We start from the raw sequence: 20,470 nt of genomic DNA, 5'->3' as shown, positions 1-20,470 counted from the left end.
TATGTATCTATATTAATTCATCTTACATCCAGCAGATAATCTTGCTGTAAATTATTTGCTCATTACACCAATTTGGAAACTGAGGCTTTATCAATTTTGTAAGATACAGTGAACAACTATAAGAATCTAACAAAAAAACCCTCTTGGTTTCTTGTTTTTTACAAAAAATTTTGGTTGGAGTATTTTAAGTAAATAACTTTATTTTTTTGCTATTCAGGAGCTAAGATTGGCTCACAAGAGGCATTTTATTTATATGCTTGTGGACCCAATCATACATCTATAATGCCATGTAAATATGGCAAGCCTGTGAATGACTACTCCAAATATATTAATAAAGAAATTTTGCGATGTGAACAAATCAGAGAACTTTTTATGACCAACAAAGATGTGGACATTGGTCTTCTAATTGTAAGTTTTCATTTTATAAGTTTTAACTTTATAGTAACTGTTATGTATGTTTATTGAATGTGTTATTAGCTGGGAATTAGATTTTTAGAGTTTTTCTTTTCTGTTTCTCAATATTTTCTTTACTTAGAAATGTTTTTCTTTTTAATTGAAATACTTTGACCACCTCAGAATTCATTTTCAGGTTTCAAATTTTCATCTGCTTTTCCTTGGAACTATATTTCTATACTAAGTATCAGTTTAGTTTAGGTTATACCTATTAATCATTTGAGAAAAATGTTTATGATATAATGAAAATATAACACGTGTTAGCCTTAAAAAATTGCTTATTACCTTTCTTTCCCATACTTACAAATAAATACTAACTTTTATTTATATTAATTTTAATTACACATATTCAGATTTTAGAATATTTCTTTCTTTAATATCAATAACAACTAGGAATTTTGCTTTCAAATTATTGCTAACTCTGCTTATATGAGACTCTTGATTGCATTTTATACATTCTAATATTTTGTTATACTAATATATAGATTAGGAGCTTGTGATAGATATTTTTCATTATAGCAGCTAGGAAACTGACCCTTCATGGTCTTAGAAGATCTACTAAAAGCTGGTAGGCCTAGCCATGAAACTGTGTTCCTCCTTCTCTTGCTTTATTATGAGAGGTACAGTTATAGGTCAGAGATATTTCTTACTTGGAGACTACTACTTTGGGATATATTTTGTTGTTGTTGTTGTTAATGAGGTGTATATTTTACAATCAAAATATATTATATTTTAAAGCTGTAACATTTGACTAAAGTGAAGGAGAAGTTCTAGTTCAGATATTTTGTAAAACATGTTAAGTCTTAAGTGGTGTTAAATATATATCTGTGGTAAAATAAATACAGAGTAGATACCTGTGGAATTTAACTGAAGATCTGGTATTAGGCACACAATCTTTTTCTCCCTAAGGAGTATTTTAAAATGGGGGTTGGGGGCATTTGGGCTGTCCACTATTATTGAGTGGGGGCCAGGGATTTTAAGTATTCTACAGCGCATGGGCGGTGTCATACAACTCAGAATTAATCCAACCCCAAATGTGCCACCGTTGACCAAACGTGCTTTAGTGAAATGATTCTCCAACCAGAATCACCCAGAGGACTTGTTAAAATGTAGATTGCTGGGCCAGAGCTTTGGGTTCAGGAGATCTGAAGTGTGGTCCAAGAGTTTACATTTTTAACAAATTCCCAGGTGATGCTGATGCTCCTGGTTGGGGACCACACACTGAGCATCTCTGCTTTAGGAAGACAAAGGACCTCATACAACAAATGTCTGTTCAAAACATAATTTTAACTCTCTAGTTCTTGGTTAATCCATTTGTTTTTACAAAAATAACATATTCTTAATCCTTTTATTTTGCCCAAAAAGAATATAGGTTGTAAGTCATAAAATTCAACAGAAATTGTCACAGATAAAAATTATACAGGTTTTATGTGAAAAGTCTTTTTTAGAAAGCAGATTTTTTAAGCCTGACTTCATTATTTTGGGGTTATGAGGTATGAGTGAGCAGTCAGGCAGAGATGGTGCCCTCCTGGCAAGGCATTGGTGTCAGGTGGGACATGTTCCAGGTAACTGGGCATTTTATCAGGTTTCTAATGAAAACTACTACAGATATACAATTTTGTTTCGCCCAGCATAATCATATACAGTAGACTGTGTAGTCAGTTTAGTTGGTATGCTTATATGCTAGGTGATGCCTGATGAAACTATACTTAAATCACCACGAGTTGAAAATGATCGAAGCCCCCACCCCCCGCCCCGGCTTCTGTGAGAAGATCTTGAATCTACCTCATTTCCCTAAGCTTGAGCTCCTGCAGCTGCCTCCACGGAGAGCACCTCAGAGTATATTTTGCATTTAAAATTTACCATCATTTTAAAAGTAGTTAATAGAATATTTGACAGACAGCCAGAATCTGATCAAAACTACCCTCTGCATGGGAGAAATATTGAAAGTTCCATTCAGTTTCAGTTAGGTGTGCTGATAGTCTGGAATTTTATTCTAGTAGAAAGAATGATCTAGTTTAGAGTCATGTTTAAATGAGTAGGCAGCCCATGAGCAAATTCAAGACCAAGATACATTTGAATACGTTGACCCAGAGTCTCCAACTCATAGGGTTGTAAAGATTGGTTAATATTTATAAATGCATAGAACAGTGCCTGGCATGCAATGAGTGTGGTATGGGCTTGTTGTTATCGGTGATAATAGGTATAATTTCATGTTTATTCTCAAAAGATCAAAGCTGGAATTTTTCTCAGCCTTGATGTGGTTTACACATATTGATCACTGCTAAATGAAACTTATCTTTTCCTTTGTGGGGAGCTGTCTTGCTTCTCATGTCCATCTTTGTTTAGTGTAGTGTCTTTCTTTTTTAAAACAAAGAAAAAGATTTGTTGGTTGTCTTTTCACTTTGAAATATTAATTTGCTAGTTAATAACTTACTTTTTAAACTTTGTTTAGTTACTGAAGGAAAATATTTGTGTTTCAGGAAAATCTTTCAGTTGTGTATACCACTTACTGTCCTGCTCAGTACACCATCTATGAGCCAGTTATTAGACTTAAAGGTCAAATGAAAACACAACTCTCTCAAAGACCCTTCAGCTCAAAAGAAGTTCACAGCATCTTATTAGAACCTTATCATCTAAAGAATCTCCGGCCCACTGAATGTAAAACACTTCAAGGCATTCTGCACGAAATTGGTGGAACTGGTATATTTGTCTTTCTCTTTGCTAGGGTAAGAATCACTGCTTATAATTTTATTTAAAGAGAAACTACCTCTTTATTATTGATACATTTTAGGATTTCTTTTCGAATACAAATAAAGCTATATATCAACTATATTAAACTTTTAAGATTAAAAAAGCACCTATTGTTTAGAATGTCATCAAACTTTCTACCACAGGTAATTTTTGATTAAAATTTCTTTTTAATTTATGAAGATTTTAGAAGTTTCCTATTATCCAGAAATGCAATTAGAACAATTAAGTGTTAAATGTACAAGATTTAAAATTGCCAATGAGAACAAAGAAAAGCATACCATAGTAAAAATATAGAAGAAATGTATTCCTTAAAATAATGTTTGTGAAACGTGTTTTTCCCTTGAAGCTTCCAGATGCAAGGGGAAAAAAAAGGTCAAATAAGTACAAAAATAATTTGTTTGGGTTTGAATTTTATTTAAAGCGAAGGAGAAATACAAAAATTTTGACTCATGCCATAGGTACTGTTTTAGAGAAACATGTTTAATTATCTATTCCATTTAGTCATCTGAGGGCCATCACGATATCTTTCCTGATGCAGAGTAGGCAGTCAGTAGTATATGTGACTGTTTCAGGGATTGGTAAAATCCAAATGGGGGTACAAATGGTGTGTCTTCAGTACAGATCACTTCTACTTCCTTGTGGTCCATATCCTTGTTTAATTAAAGCTGCCCTGATCTTTTTTCATCCTCAAAATTTTCTCCTTAAGTATAACTTCTGCAACATTATCATACTGTCTCCCTAACCGGCCTTCTTTCTTTTAACCTTTTGATTAATTTTTCAATAAGAGACATACCAGTGTTTGTGGTTATCGTTACTGTTCTTAAAAATATATATATACATATATATATATATATATATTTTTTTTTTTTTTTTTGCGGTACGCGGGCCTCTCACTGTTGTGGCCTCTCCCGTTGCGGACCACAGGCTCCAGACGCGCAGGCTTAGCGGCCATGGCTCACCGGCCTTGCCGCTCCGCGGCATGTGGGATCTTCCTGGACCCGGCCACGAACGCGTGTCCCCTGCATCGGCAGGCGGACTCTCAACCACTGCGCCACCAGGGAAGCCTATAAATATTTGATTAGCATTTGATCCGCCATACTCTAAGCTGTCTGTCTTTCCTCCTTTTACTTTTTCAAACTTTTTTTTGCATCTAGTACCTAGTGTTTTAAAATTAAAAGCTTTTCATTTAACTTATCAGCATTTTGTGATCTACTTTTATAGCTTTGTATAATTTCAAAACGGTTTTTCCTCTTTCATCAAGTTATTGAATATAATTTTGTTATGTTTACTATTACACAGTGACTAGATCCTAGAGAAAATGGTTAATTTTTTATCTTGCATACATATAGGATCTTGCCAATAAGACTTCTAAAGTATGTTTTTACACTTAAAACTTAGAAACTTTGTTCAGTATCCACCCTTTCCTACAAAAATAAAATTCAGTCTCCTTAAAATCCTTACACGTGGGACTTCCCTGGTGGCACAGTGGTTAAGAATCCGCCTGCCAGTGCAGGGGACGGGGGTTCGATCCCTGGTCCGGGAAGATCTCACATGCCGCAGAGCAACTAAGCCTGTGCGCCACAACTACTGAGCCTGTGCTCTAGAGCCCACGAGCCACAACTACTGAAGCCCAAGTGCCTAGAGCCCATGCTCCGCAACAAGACAAGCCACTGCAATGAGAAGCCCGTGCACCGCAACAAAGAGTAGCTCCTGCTCGCTGCAACTAGAGAAAGCCTGCGTACAGCAACGAAGACCCAACGCAGCCAAAAATAAATTTGAAAAAATCCTTACACGTATAGCCTGCCTGTTTTTTTTTTTAACATCTTTATTGGAGTATAATTGCTTTACAGTGGTGTGTTATAGCCTGCCTTTTGAGCCTGATGTCCACCATCCAACCAAATAGGCAATCTGCATTCTCCTAGATGTACAGTGAACTTCCAGTCTTCGCCTCTCTCCTGACTGTGGCCCACCCCAGCCACCCATTTATCCCTGCTTTCCAGGGTTTTGCTCTCTCTCCAGGCCCTCTTCTCCATGTAGGCTTCCCTGTCCTGAGCAGAGTGGAGTCAGAAGTAGTTTCTGTGCTCTCGTGCATTCACAGTGTCTCACTCTTCTTTGCCTTTTTATCATCATAATAAGGTGTGTATTTCTTCCATATAGTAGTTTCCAGAAAGCACTGGGGGAATTGAAGTACAAGCCACAATCCATAGTTTCTATATGTACATCTTATCATTTGACCCCCATTGGAGGCAGTTAGCACGCCTATTACTTCTTCATCTCCCACAGCACAGAACACAGATCCTGTTTGCTGAGTGACTAATCATCACAAATTTGAGGCATTTTGCTGACATTTCAGATCACTAATAAAATGCTACTGAATTCTAAGGTTATCAATGTTATTTTAGTCAATTTATAGAATATTTAAGAGACAAATGAACATGGAATTTATGGAGGGGGTTTTGTACTGTGTATTCATTATTTTTTTTAACATCTTTATTGGAGTATAATTGCTTTACAATGTTGTGTTAGTTTCTGCTTTATAACAAAGTGAATCAGCTATACATATACATATATCTACATATCTCCTCCCTCTTGCATCTCCCTCCCACCCTCCCTATCCCACCCCTCTAGGTGGTCACAAAGCACCGAGCTGATCTCCCTGTGCTATGCGGCTGTTTCCCACTAGCTATCTATTTTACGTTTGGTAGTGTATATATGTCCATGCCACTCTTTCACTTCGTCCCAGCTTACCCTTCCCCCTCCCCGTGTCCTCAAGTCCATTCTCTACGTCTGTGTCTTTATTCCTGTCCTGCCTCTAGGTTCTTCTGAACCATTTTTTTTTTTTTTTTAGATTCCATATATATGTGTTAGCATACGGTATTTGTTTTTCTCTTTCTGACTTCCTTCACTCTCTATGTACAACAGACTCTGGGTCCATCCACCTCACTACAAATAACTCAAATTTCATTTCTTTTTATGGCTCAGTAATATTCCACTGTATATATGTGCCACATCTTCTTTATCCATTCATCTGTCGATGGACACTTAGGTTGCTTCCATCTCCTGGCTATTGTAAATAGAGCTGCAGTGAACATGGTGGTACATGACTCTTTTAGAATTATGGTTCTCTCAGGGTATTTGCCCGGTAGTGGGATTGCTGGGTCATATGGTACTTCTATTTTTAGTTTTTTAAGGAACCTCCATACTGTTCTCCATAGTGGCTGTATCAATTTACATTCCCACCAACAGTACAAGAGCGTTCCCTTTTCTCCACATCCTCTCCAGCATTTATTGTTTGTAGATTTTTTAATGATAACCAGTCTGACTGGTGTGAGGTGAGAATTTATGGTTTTTAGTTTTGTTTCTTTACAGTTCTTAAGTAATTACAGTGTCAGCAATAAAAAAATAAGCTTTCAAATGAAACTAATGGGTTGACGTTACATAATGGAAGATAACCACACATGTTAAATTTTTAATCTCAACAAATGAGAAAAAATATATCTACTTTTTTTTAGGTTGTGGAACTCAGTATCTGTGAAGAAACTCAAGCATTAGCACTGAGAATTATACTCTCATTAATTAAATACAACCAACAGAGAATACATGAATTAGAAAATTGTAATGGACTTTCCATGATTCATCAGGTGTTGATCAAACAAAAATGCATTGTGGGCTTTCACATTTTGAAGGTAGGTAGGTTCTCATAAAACTTATTCTTTGGGGCTTCCCTGGTGGTGCAGTGGTTGAGAATCTGCTTGCTAATGCAGGGCACACGGGTTTGAGCTCTGGTCTGGGAGGATCCCACATGCCACGGAGCAACTAGGCCCATGAGCCACAGCTACTGACCCTCCACGTCTGGAGCCTGTGCTCCGCAACAAGAGAGGCCGCGATAGTGAGAGACCCGCGCACCACGGTGAAGAGTGGCCCCCGCTTGCCACAACTAGGCAAAGCCCTTGCACAGAAACAAAGACCCAACACAGCAAAAATAAATTAATTAATAAACTCCTACCCCAAACATTTTCTAAAAAAAAAAAAGAGAGAAATGAAAGTGGCTCTTGACACTATAAAAAAACAAAAACAACTTATTCTCAGAGTTTCATATGCAGTGATACCTCTTCATTAAAGTCTTCCAATAATAGAGTTTTGTGTTTCAGTTATTCCTGAAGAAAATGAAGGAAACTCAATAGTATATATTTAATCAAAGTAAGGCTCTTCTGGGTTTTTCATCATTTAAATAATTACATTTTAATTGCCTTTAAAACATTTTAGAAGAGTAAAAGAAAAAAATTAAGATTTTTAGATCTTGATTAGCCAGCAATGTCTCCTTGGCCGGCCCCTCATTCTGTAGATTAGTGAAAGTGAAACCCACAGAGAGATCGCTGTTTGCTTCAGCTCCCGCAGTTATGGAAGAGAACCTAGTTCTCCAGACACCTAGTGCTGTGCCGTTCCCGTTAGGCAATGCTGCTATAGAGTTAGCATCTTAAAGCCTTATTAGCTTTTATTGTGATCCAGCTGTCATCATATATTTAAGTACCTTTCTAACTAAAAGCATTTGGTAACATTGTGAAAATATTTCTCTCTGAGGGTACTAGTACTAAGGCAAAAGACCATGCCTCTTCCCATGCCCCCAAACCCCAACTCTTGAAACTGTCAAGATCCTTACATTTGTGGCATGAATGCTTCTTGGAAAAAATTTAAAACCCAACAGATTCATTGAATTTAAAAAATAGGATGTGGTTTCTTTTACCCCATATTTGAAACTGAATAGTCATTTATAAATATTTGAAATTTGGGGGTTTTCGCATTACTTGAATTGTTTTACAAAACAATTTAAAGATACTTGGTGAAATGTTGAGTTATTCACTAGTTTTCCTTTGAATTTTATGTTATGACTGCTAAGATTGAAAGCTTAATATTTCTTTTGAATTTCTGGATTAACTGTTGATGCATCTTGTGTTAATGTTGTTTTTCCATAGACCCTTCTTGAAGGTTGCTGTGATGAAGATATTATTCATATCAATGAGAATGGAGAATTTAAGTTGGATGCCGAGTCTAATGCTATAATCCAGGATGTTAAGCTGCTAGAGGAGCTGTTGCTAGACTGGAGGATATGGAATAAAGCAGAGGCATGTACTATTTTTGTGGTAAAAAAACACTTGTGAATTTACACTTAACAATTTTTACATGTACAGTACAGTATTAACTGTATACACTTTGTCGTATGGCACTTCTCTAGAACTTTTTCATCTTGTTTGACTGAAACTCTACCCATTGGACAACAACTCCCCATTTCCCCTGCCCCCAGTCCCTGGCAACCACCATTTTACATTCTATTGCTATGAGTCTGATTACATTAGATACTTAATACAAGTGGAATCATTCAGTGTTTGTCTTTTTGTGATTGGCTTATTTGACTTTGCATTATGTCCTCAAGGTTCATCTGTGTTGTAGCATATGACAAGATTTTTTTCTTTTTTAAGTCAGAATAATATCCCATTGTATGTGTATCCCACATTTTCTTTATCTGTTCATGTCATGCACACTTAGCTTGCTTCCACATGTTGGCCATTGTGACTTATGTTACAGTGAACATGGATGTGCAGAGGTCTCTCTGAGATCCTGTTTTCAATTATTTTAGATATGTATGCAGAAGTAAGATTGCTGAATCATATAGTAGTTCTATTTTTAACTTTTTGAGGAACCTCCATACTATTTTCTGTAAGAGAAGCACCATTTTACAATCCTACCAACAATGTGCAAGTGATCCAAATTTTTTACATTCTCACTAAACAGTTGTTATTTTTTGATAGTGCCTATTCTATAGGGTATGAGGTAATAGTTTGTTGTGGTTTTGATTTGCATTTATTTTCCTGATGATTAGTGATGATGAGCATCTTTTCATATACTTATTGGCCCTTTGTATATCTTCTTTGAAGAGATGTCCATTCAAGTCCTTTGACCATTTTTTAACTGGGTTATTTGATTTTTTGTTAATGAGTTATAGGAGTTCTTTATATATTCTGCATATTAATCCTTATTTCATATATGGTTTGCAAGTATTTTCTCCCTTTCTGTAGGTTGCCTTTTCACTCTGTTGATTGTTTCCTTTGGTGCACAAAAAGGCATTTACTTTTAAATATTCATCCAATCATTCTTTTGGAGAACAGAACAAATTTACCACTTCAACGTAATGCTAATTGTAGATGGAAATCTGGAGATTAATTTCTGTGCAAGGTTTTAGACAGCCCTGGATAATGCTGATCTGGAGGGTCAGGATCAGAGCTTGGGCTGCTGGTAGTAGCTAGAGCAGTACTCGGCTGGAGAACATTTGAATCAATTGGAGACTTGCATTTACCATAAACTCTGAAAGGGGTCCTGCTAAGAGTGTGGAGAGAGAGTCAAGGAGAGGGAAATAGACACACTTCTGAGTAAGGGAGCCACGTTACCCAGAAGTCATAGAGCTGTATCAGTATACAGGGCAAGTCTATGAAGTCTTGGCTTCATGATAGGCATAAGCTAAGGAACATGCTTTTATCTTAGGTCTAGGCAAAGCATCTCAACAGCTGGATGGATCAGGTAGTCTTCACAAGGACCCAGCCAGGGAATGAATATAGGGCTGTTTCCTTTCTGCCCTAGTTATAAGCATAGCCTTCATGGTGTGGCTCATAGAGCCTCCTTAGTTCTAGTGTAGACTGTAGATTGTCCAGAGTTATTTAGCGTATAACAACAGTATCATCAGGCGTAATTAAAGACCAGTTCAAAGTGTGTACCTTTAGAATTTTTTAAAATTTGGTTACTTCCAAATTTGGCAACAGCCCCCCCAGATTTACTCACTATCAATAATGAGTTAGGAAGCTGAAGGAAACACTTCTAATCTGTCATTAACAAACACAAATTTTGACCAAACATGGTAGAGGAAAGACAAAATTATTTTTCTGTTCTTCCTATATAAAATTATATTACAAAATTATTGTTATATGAAGAAGCAGTCAAAGAATATGCTCCTGCAAAACACAGGGGGCAAGTATTACAGAGCTGTGTCAGGCAGCTAACTATTGCTTTTTCTGGATTTTATGGTATTGTCAGTTTTTAAAACTTTCTATTTTGGGGCTTCCCTGGTGGCTCAGTGGTTGAGAGTCCTCCTGCCGATGCAGGGGACACGGGTTCGTGCCCCGGTCCAGGAAGATCCCACATGCCGCGGAGCGGCTAGGCCTGTGAGCCATGGCCGCTGAGCCTGCGCGTCTGGAGCCTGTGCTCCACAATGGGAGAGGCCACAACAGTGAGAGGCCCACGTACCACAAAACAAAACAAAACAAAACAAAAAAAAACTTTCTATTTTGTTGTGATTTCTCATTCTGAATAAATACTTTCAGAATTTAAAAAATCCATATATATATATATGTATATACACACACACACACATATATATATGTATAAAAATACACTTAATGTTTCAGGGAGAGAAAGCAAATGAACATTGTGATAGTAAATACAAACAAGTTGGATCAAAGGCAGTATAAATATAAACATGTAATAAAGAAATAGCTCTATTGTAGATTGGAAGATCAAATCTTAACTAAAAATTGGACAGCTATTTTAGTATTTCAAAAGAGGATGCTAATTTGAGCATTAAAAAACAGTGTGATTAAAAAACAAAACATTTTTTGTTGAATTCAAAAGTGATATACACAAATACTATGAGTTTGAAATAAGATTTTCTTTCCTAATTATTTTTTTAGCTGTGTTGTTTTGTTTTTGTTGCTAGTTGTCTGTTTGCTTTGGCACTGCTCTATTTTAGTACTATTTTTCAGGCCTGAATCAATTTTTCATACTTGGCCTACCTCGTCTTCCAATTTTTTGTTTGTTTGTTTGTTTGTTTTGTCTTCCAGTTTTCATATGTCTTTTTCTCTCAGGGCACCTTGGCCCTGTCTTATAAAGAGAGAGGCCTTCATTAGAATAGCATGATTAAGTCTATCAATTCCTTGGCCTTTTCATTATTCATTTCCATCAATAATGGCAGGAAAAACAGCAAGACCTGCAACCCAAGGCAGTTAATTTTGCTTTTTGTTAATGACTTTGTTGAAAGGTTATTTGGGCTAATAAAATGAGGTGAAGATTATCTTTCAGTAGTAGTTATCTATGTAAGATTCCTTTTTCTCTATTACTGTGGATAATTTAAGATTGATTCAGTATGGGAGAAGCATTTTAAAGCACCTCAAAAGGATGCTAACTACTGTTTGAAACTGCACACTTAGTAATTGTGCAGAGAATTCTATTATTTGGACTTAAAAGTAAATTAATCCAAAATGCAGAATTTCTACATTGTCTAACTTTTTTCAGTTTAGTACATCTTGTTCTAAAATTATTTGATTAAATGCTGCATACAGAAATTAGCATTGAAATCTGTACATTTTTAATAATGCTCTTTGAAACTAAATTATTTGTAAATAGTTAATATTGATAATGTGTTTCATGCGTTTCTTTTTCTTTTTCTTTTTTTTTTTTTTTTTTGCGGTATGCGGGCCTCTCACTGTTGTGGCCTCCCCCGTTGCGGAGCACAGGCTCCGGACGTGCAGGCTCAGCCGCTCCGCGGCATATGGGATCCTCCCAGACCGGGGCACGAACCCGTATCCCCTGCATCGGCAGGCGGACTCTCAACCACCTGCGCCACCAGGGAGGCCCTCTTTTTCTTTTTATAAACATTTATTTTTGGCTGTGTTGGGTCTTTGCTGCTGTGCGTGGGCTTTCTCTAGTTGTGGTGAGCGGGGGCTACTCTTCCTTGCAGTGCACATCCTTCTCATTGCGGTGTCTTCTCTTGTTGCGGAGCACGGGCTCTAGGCCCGCGGGCTTCAGTAGTTGTGGCACGCAGGCTCAGTAGTTGTGGCTCATGGGCTCTAGAGCACAGGCTCAGTCGTTGTGGCGCACAGGCTTAGTTGCTCCGTGGCATGTGGGATCTTCCCGGACCAGGGATCGAACCCATGTCCCCTGCATTGGCAGGCGAATTCTCAACCACTGTGCCACCAAGGAAGCCCCCTTATGTGTTTCTTTTTTTTTTTTTTTTCTGTGGTACGCAGGCCTCTCACTGTTGTGGCCTCTCCCGTTGCGGAGCACAGGCTCCGGACGCGCAGGCTCAGCGGCCATGGCTCACGGGCCCAGCCGCTCTGCGGCATGTGGGATCTTCCCGGACCGGGTCACGAACCCGTGTCCCCTGCATCAGCAGGCGGACTCTCAACCACTGCGCCACCAGGGAAGCCCTTATGTGTTTCTTTATAGTAAATAAATCCCCCAAGATAATTCATCTTTTGAAAATACTGTATATCATTTAATGCCACAGAAAGGTTAATGTAGTAAAGCACCTAATGCAATATTGCATTTAGTATAAGTATTTAGAAATGACCTATTGTTAAAAAAATAATAGGGCCTCCCTGGTGGCGCAGTGGTTGAGAGTCCGCCTGCCGATGCAGGGGATACGGGTTCGTGCCCCGATCTGGGAGGATCCCATATGCCGCGGAGCGGCTGGGCCCGTGAGCCATGGCCGCTGGGCCTGCGCATCCGGAGCCTGTGCTCCGCAACGGGAGAGGCCACGACAGTGAGAGGCCCGCATACCGCAAAAAAAAAATAAAAAAAAAATAATAGTCTGGGAATAAATTTTAAGATTTACTTTTTTTTTTTTTTTTTTGCGGTACGCGGGCCTCTCACTGTTGTGGCCTCTTCTGTTGTGGAACACAGGCTCTGGACGCGCAGGCTCAGCAGCCATGGCTCACGGGCCCAGCCGCTCCGCGGCATGTGGGATCTTCCCGGACCAGGGCACGAACCCGTGTCCCCTGCATCGGCAGGCGGACTCTCAACCACTGCACCACCAGGGAAGCCCTAAGATTTACTTTTTCAGACAAATTTAATCTTTGACCCTGAATATATACACAGTGTTAAACTGATGTATTGCATATCTTCTAAAAAGCATGCGGCATGTTTTTCAGTAACTCTGTGCTAATCGGTATGTGTTTCTTTTCTCAGCAAGGTGTTTGGGAAACTCTGCTGGCAGCCCTAGAAGTTCTCCTCAGAGCGGATCACCAGCAGCAGATGTTTAATATTAAGCAGTTGCTGAAAGCTCGAGTGGTGCATCACTTTCTACTGACTTGCCAGGTTTTGCAGGTACTTTTCATGTAACTTTACTTCTGGAGATATTTTCTGCGATGATTTCTGTTTAATAACTCAACGTTATGGACTCGGATTTTTGAGGGACTTTCAGTGAGGTTATTTTCTGTCTGCCCTACTTTCCAGGATCCCTTCTTTCAGCTGATAGTATCGGAGTTTTTTAACCCCTGCCTCTTGTAGCTTGACCTTTTCTAACTCAGTTACAAAAGAGCAACTACTAAATTCCAGGGATATTTCTTTATGTTGGGGTAAAATAATAATTTTGTAGTCTCTTGGACATCAACAGTAGTGATATTTTAACTTGTTCCATATTCCTTAAATAACAAGTACCAGTATGTGTTGTTTTAATAAGTGCGTATTTGTTGAAGATCTGTTATATGTACTAGAATTAGTATACTGAAAATATATCAAAAATATTATATCAGGGCTTCCCTGGTGGCGCAGTAGTTGAGAGCCTGCCTACCAATGCAGGGGATGTGGGTTCGAGCCCTGGTCCGGGAAGATCCCACACGCTGCGGAGCAGCTGGGCCCGTGAGCCATGGCCGCTGAGCCTGTGCTCTGGAGCTCATGAGCTGCAACTGCCGAGCCCGCATGCCACAGTTACTGAAGCCCACGTGCCTAGAGCCCGTGCTCCACAACAAGGGAGGCCACTGCAGTGAGAGGCCCGTGCACTGCAACGAAGAGTGGCCCCCTTTCATCGTAACTGGAGAAGGCCTGTGAGCAACAACGAAGACCCAATGCAGCCAGAAATAAATAAATAAATAAATTTTGTTAAAAAATTTTTGTTTTTGTTAAAACTATTTGTTAAAAAAAATTATATCAAAAAGTGGCACTAACTTCACCAGTCACGTTGTAGGGCCTGTGCTGCGGCCTGGCTTCTAGTTCAGTTATTTTCTCTGCCTTCACAGGTGTCTGGTTTTAGCTTGGTTGATGTATTGAACTATTTTTCAAGTTAGTTTGATTTTTCAGGGTCTGAGGCATATATTAGAACTCCATCAAGTCAGATAAGGACAGATGTTCCATGGGATCAGTAATCGTTTCTTTGTTTTAAATGCCTTTGTTCCAGTTGCACCACTGGCTTCTTATTGTACTTGGGATAAAATCCAAAATCTGTGACAACTTCTGTAAGAAGGCTTGTAGGATCTAGCCACCGCTCCAGCCGCATCTTATACCACGGCAGGCCCACCCCACCCCCAGCCTTGTTTCCCTTCCTTAAACAAGTGAGCCTCTTTCCCACCGCAGGGCACGTGATGTTCTTTCTGACTGAAAACTTATCCATCCCATTCTTTTCATCTGGCCAACTCCTGCTTATCCTTTGTGCCTCAACTTAAAATCGCCTTCCTGAGAGAAGCCTTCCCTGCCCTTTCTGTCTAAATTATCCCTTTCTCCTTCCTGCACTTACTCTCACTCTGCCCATATACGATTTGCTAGTTTTATGTCATTTAGGACATTATGGTTTATTTCTCTCTGCAAACTTCCTGAGGGCAGGGATAAGGTTGTTATAGTTTGTTGATCACACTGTAATCCCAGTACCTGAAACACATAAGCACACAATAAATAATTTTTGAATGAATGAATTGTGAAAAAAACAAAACAAAAGCATTTAATGCCTTTCTTGGCCCCTGCGGTAAATGAGACTATTGTCTTCAGGAATACAATACAGTGATCTCTCAGACCCCTTGCTTACTGAATGTTTTATGTTTCATCTATTGGTCAGTTTTCCTCTAACTCACTTTCTTTGTCTATCCATTTTGAAACTTGTTGGCCAGTTTTAAGTGAGTCATATGACAGTGTGAAGTTCTTATTCAGTCTTTCCATGTCAGAAAAGTGACACTTATCAACTTGGAGATTTCAATAAATATTCTCACTTCCATTATATTTATAAAAATGCTAGAAAAATTCAGGTACCAATTTCTTTTAATGAAAGTATATTTCTTCACCCCTCTTTATTCAGAGACCCTGTTTGTCAAATTAACAGTTATTTATTAATGATAGCTTTATGTTAGGTATTGTGAGAAGTATATAGAGAATGGAACTTAGTCTTTGCCTTTAAGGTATTTGAGTGTAGTTAAGGAAGATTAATAAATTGGCAGTATATTGGTTGTGAGGTAGTCTCATTAGTCCATGAATACAGTGTAAAGAACCTGTAGGAGATTAAAAATGGGAGTGTAAAAGTAAGGAGCGGCCAAAGCAGTCTTGAGGGAAAAAAAAAAGGAGCTGGAGGAATTAGACTCCCTGACTTCAAACTATACTACGAAGCTACAGTAATCAAGACAATATGGTACTGGCACAAAAACAGAAATATAGATCAGTGGAACAGGAGAGAAAGCCCAGAGATAAACCCATGCACCTATGGTCAACTAATCTATGACAAAGGAGGCAAGGATATACAATGGAGAAAAGACAGCCTCTTCAATAAGTGGTGCTGGGAAAACTGGACAGCTACATGTAAAAGAATGAAATTAGGACACTTCCTAACACTATACACAAAAATAAACTCAAAATGGATTAAAGACCTAAATGTAAGGCCAGACACTATAAAACTCTTAGAAGAAAACATAGGAAGAACACTCTTTGACATAAATCACAGCAAGATCTTTTTTGATCCACCTCCTAGATTAATGGAAATAAAAGCAAAAATAAACAAATGGGACATAATGAAACTTAAAAGCTTTTGCACAGCAAAGGAAACTATAAGCAAAATGAAAAGACAACCCTCAGAATGGGAGAAAACACTTGCAAACTAATCCACGGACAAAGGATTAATCTCCAAAATATATAAAACAGCTCATACAGCTCAATATTAAAAAAACAAACAACCCAATCCAAAAATGGGCAGAAGACCTAAATAGACATTTCTCCAAAGAGGACATACAGATGTCCAAGAAGCACATGAAAAGCTGGTCAACATCACTAATTATTAGAGAAATGCAAATCAAAACTACAATGAGGTATCACCTCAAACCGGTCAGAATGGGCATCATCAGAAAATCTGCAAACAACAAATGCTGAAGAGGGTGTGGAGAAAAGGGAACGCTCTTGCACTGTTGGTGGGAATGTAAATTGATACAGCCACTATGGAGAACAGTATGGAGGTTCCTTAAAAAACAAAAACAGAACTACCATATGACCCAGCAATCCCACTACAGGGCACATACCCAGAGAAAACCATAATTTAAAAAGACACATGCACACCAATGTTCACTGCAACACTATTTACAATAGCCAGGTCATGGAAGCAACCTAAATGCCTATTGACAGGTGAATGGATAAAGAAGATGTGGCACATATACACAATGGAATATTACTCAGCCATAAAAAGGAACGAAACTGAGTCATTTGTAGAGATGTGGATGGACCTAGAGACTGTCATACAGAGTGAAGTAAGTCAGAAAGAGAAAAACAAATATCATATATCAACGCATAAATGTGGAACCTAGAAAAATGGTACAGATGAACTGGTTTGCAAGGCAGAAATAGAGACACAGATGTAGAGAACAAACGTATGGACACCAGGGGGGAAAAGTGGCGGGGGTGGTGGTGGTGGTGGTGGTGGTGGGAAGAATTGGGAGACTGGGATTGACATGGATGCACTGATGTGTATAAAATAGAGAACTAATAAGAACCTGCTGTATTAAAAATACAATTCAGAGAACAAAAGTAAGGAGCAAATAATGGAGGAGATGTAAAGGCAATTAATAGGGCTTGGTTCTGCTTAATTAGAAGCTGCAAAAGAAGTCAAATATATAATGTAAAATTTCAAGCTGGGAGACCAGAAGAATGGTTGTATCATCAAAGAAAGCAGCATTGAACATGAATTGAGCAAGACTTGAGCATTCTGCATGTGAGATTACGGTGGGATGCTCAGCGACACTGACCGCCAGGCCCTTGGATGTGCAAGATTGGAGCTGGGGAGAGAGTAGAACTTGTTTGCATTGATGTGTTCGTGAAGCCATGGGAATAGAGAAGCACTACAGGATACACAAATGTAGTGAAAGGATCATAGGGAGTTGAGGTTTGCATCTCGGAAAATATCCATTTTCAGGGCATGAAACAGGAAAAAGGAGCTGTTGGGAGAGATATAGAAAGAATAGTCCAAAAGAAAAGAGTAGTTGAAAAGGTAAAGAAGTACCAGGAAGCCCAGCAAAGTGAAAGCCAAGCGTGGGCAGAGGGAGGAGAACCTGCCCAGACAGAGGTGGTCTCTAGAACCAAATAAGGTAGAAAGTTCCAAGAAAATGTGGTCCGACAAAAGGCCATCAACTTTGAAATTCTTAATGGCTTATAAGATTTCAGTGGAGTGAAGACGGCAAGAACCAGATTTCTGGGGACTTTAGGCAGCATGTGTGGTGGATCCTTGGAAGCAGTGAGAATTTAAAAGTGTTTTCATTAAAAAGTCCAGCAGCAGAAGAAAAGAGAAACAGAATGTTAACAAAAGCTTCCCAACAGGTCAAGTTAAGGGATTTTTTTTTTTAATGAGATAGGATACCAGTGACTATTTGTAAGGAGTCAGTGGAGAGGGCAAGATTGAAGAAACGTAAGCTGGGATGAATTTAGGAATGAATAATCGAGGTTAGGAAGTCACAAGGGGTGCGATTTAGAAAAAAGACAAATGGCTGTGGCAGAAATAATGCTGAATTGCAAGTTAGGACACCTGTATTCTTGTCTTGGCTTGGCCACTTGGCCATTGTGAGATCTTGACAAAGGGGGTTTGTGCTTACTTTTGTAGACTCGGTGTTCTCTTCTTAAATCTGAGCTAGTAAGACTAAACTGTGTCAAAGTTAACATCTAGATTTTACGTTTTCTGATTGAGCAGTACACAGGAGCAAATGAAGAAGAGTGGATTTAGAGATACATTGTAAATTTGGACAGACAGGAAACATGAGGAGGTTTACCTCTGGTAGCCTTGATCTAGAGGCCAGCTGCTACCTATTGGGGAGGTTAGGGTTGGAGAATATAAATAGTTTATTTACATCCATCTTTATTTTTGGTAATTACTTGGCATTCTGCCAGGTCTCATTATTCCAGGCAGTAGATGATGCAGTAGAAAGAGATCAGAGGTCTGAGTCTGAGTTAATGGCTGCACTACTCTGACATGTTTTCTATGTGGTTTAAGTTAGTCATATAACCACTTTGGGCCTCCGTATTCTAGAAATGATGGATAAAACCTCTCAGAGCTGTCGTGAGAAATAACTTTGTAGACTGGAACATAGTGTATTCATGTAATCAGGTTTGTCTATCAAAAATTTTCCCTTCTGAACCCATAGTAGTAGTAGCAGAAGTAGTAGTAGTAGTAGTGATAAGAGTACTAATAGTAGCTAACATTTATATGGGGACATTGGTTTTAATGAATTTTAATAGCAGGGTTGCTTGAATTGAAAAATAGCAACTCAATTGTATGGTAAATATGGTCAGTCTGGAGTAGTAAACCAACACAGTTCTATCTTAAACAGAATTATCTTGCTTCAATGAGAAATGTTAGTTAAGTTGACAGTTCTCTTTAAACCTAAAGAGAGTGTTTATTTTTTTCAGGAACACAAAGAGGGTCAGCTTACATCCATGCCCCGAGAGGTTTGTAGATCATTTGTGAAAATTATAGCAGAAGTCCTTGGGTCTCCTCCAGATCTGGAATTATTGGCAACCGTCTTCAGTTTCCTTTTAGCAGCTCACCCTCCTACCAATACTTACGTTTGCCATAACCCTGCAGGGTTCTACTTTTCTTTGCACATAGGTAGGTATGGTCATTTTTGTTAGGTCTTGGCTGTTTCCACTTTTGTTTCTTCCTTCCCGCTTGATTTTTGTTTGTTTGATATATATTGAACAGCCTCTGTGCTAGAAACTAATTACACACTGGGATTGGGACAGGGCAGAGGGCCATAAAATGAACGAGACATAGTCTCTGCCTTCAGAGGGCTTAAATGCCAAGAGGCAAGGGGAGATATATATGCTGAAATAATTATAATAAGAAACAATATCTGGTAAGTACGTAAAAGATGCAAAAGAACTAATTAGATTTCAGAAGAGTTAGGGTTTCATTGGGCAGGTATGGAGAGAGATTTACTAGATTAATATCTGCCATGGGCATTGCAGAATTTAAGTAAAATTTAATAGGTAGATTGGAGAATTAGCATTCCAGGTGAAGAGAATGACTTAAAGGGAGGAAAAATAGAAAGAGAAAGAATAATGAATTTTACCTGATATAGGGAATTTATAAAGGAGTAGTGAGAAATAATACCATAAATATAGTTTGGGACCATCATTTATTCCAACCCACCCAAGCTCATATTAAACGAGTCCTTGAATGTAAGATCAGAGAATTTGAACTTGTATTCTAGTTGGGGGTAATTGAAGGATTTTGTTTTGTTGTGTTTGTTTTGAGCCAAGGAATATGATGTAAGTAAATTATTACAGTAAAATTCAGTATAGAGAAACCACCTGCATAGTAGTGAGTTGAAGCTCTGGGAACAGATGAGACCACTGAAGAAAAGTGTGGAGAGAGAGAGAAGGAAAAAGGAAGCTAAGGATGGAACTGTTGGTGATATTACTCTTCAGAGGGTGGAATAAGAAAGAGTAAATCTCAGCATAAAAGAAAGACAGAAGAATCAGAGCTTTAAAAGAACTAGGAAAAGGTGATGTGGTAAGAAAGCAAGCAAGAGTGTATCTGTGAGAAAGCTAGATAGTAAATTTAGAGAGGGAAACTGGTTGTCCAACAGCCATTTTAAGCAATATAATAAGTGAATAAAATGATTCCGTCGCAGTAAAAATCCAAGTGAAATTATACAGCATGACTCTGTGTTAGGTTCAGCTAACATTTAGTGAATAAAGCAATGCCAAGATTCTGGTATTACAGGGTTGTTGCAACGATGAGTAAAATGTGGTCGCCTCCCTTAAGGAGTTTACAGTCTAGTAGAGGGGAGAGAGACATAAACAGGTAAGTATACCATGTGGAAAGCACAGTGATGTCAGTATTTCATTTTGGGTAGCATAGAGCATGGTGAGGGGATATCTCCTGGAGGTGGTGACGCCTGCTGTGAGTCTTAAAGGCTGAGTAGGAGTTGAAGAGAGAGGCCTTCCAGGCAAAGCGAACAGCTTGGTTTTGCTGAAGTACAATGTA

The 20,470-nt window shown here is 38.5% G+C and overlaps 1 protein-coding gene across 5 annotated transcripts in view; it reads left to right on the top strand.

The window, feature by feature from the left end:
- LYST (lysosomal trafficking regulator) overlaps nt 1–20,470 on the top strand; it is a 197,310-nt gene that overhangs the window by 82,500 nt on the left and 94,340 nt on the right. For all 5 annotated transcript variants that reach the window (XM_060108116.1, XM_060108109.1, XM_060108094.1 and 2 more), the window contains exons 16-21: nt 218–408; nt 2,937–3,182; nt 6,720–6,893; nt 8,181–8,330; nt 13,219–13,356; nt 18,889–19,087. In XM_060108116.1, the coding sequence (XP_059964099.1) occupies nt 218–408; nt 2,937–3,182; nt 6,720–6,893; nt 8,181–8,330; nt 13,219–13,356; nt 18,889–19,087 (1,098 nt within the window). The remainder of the gene's footprint in view (nt 1–217; nt 409–2,936; nt 3,183–6,719; nt 6,894–8,180; nt 8,331–13,218; nt 13,357–18,888; nt 19,088–20,470) is intronic.

The sequence above is a fragment of the Mesoplodon densirostris genome, chromosome 1 (assembly GCF_025265405.1).
Source record: "Mesoplodon densirostris isolate mMesDen1 chromosome 1, mMesDen1 primary haplotype, whole genome shotgun sequence".
NCBI lineage: Eukaryota > Metazoa > Chordata > Mammalia > Artiodactyla > Ziphiidae > Mesoplodon > Mesoplodon densirostris.
Note: the sequence above shows the minus strand (reverse complement) of the source record. Positions and strands in the feature narration are given on the sequence as shown.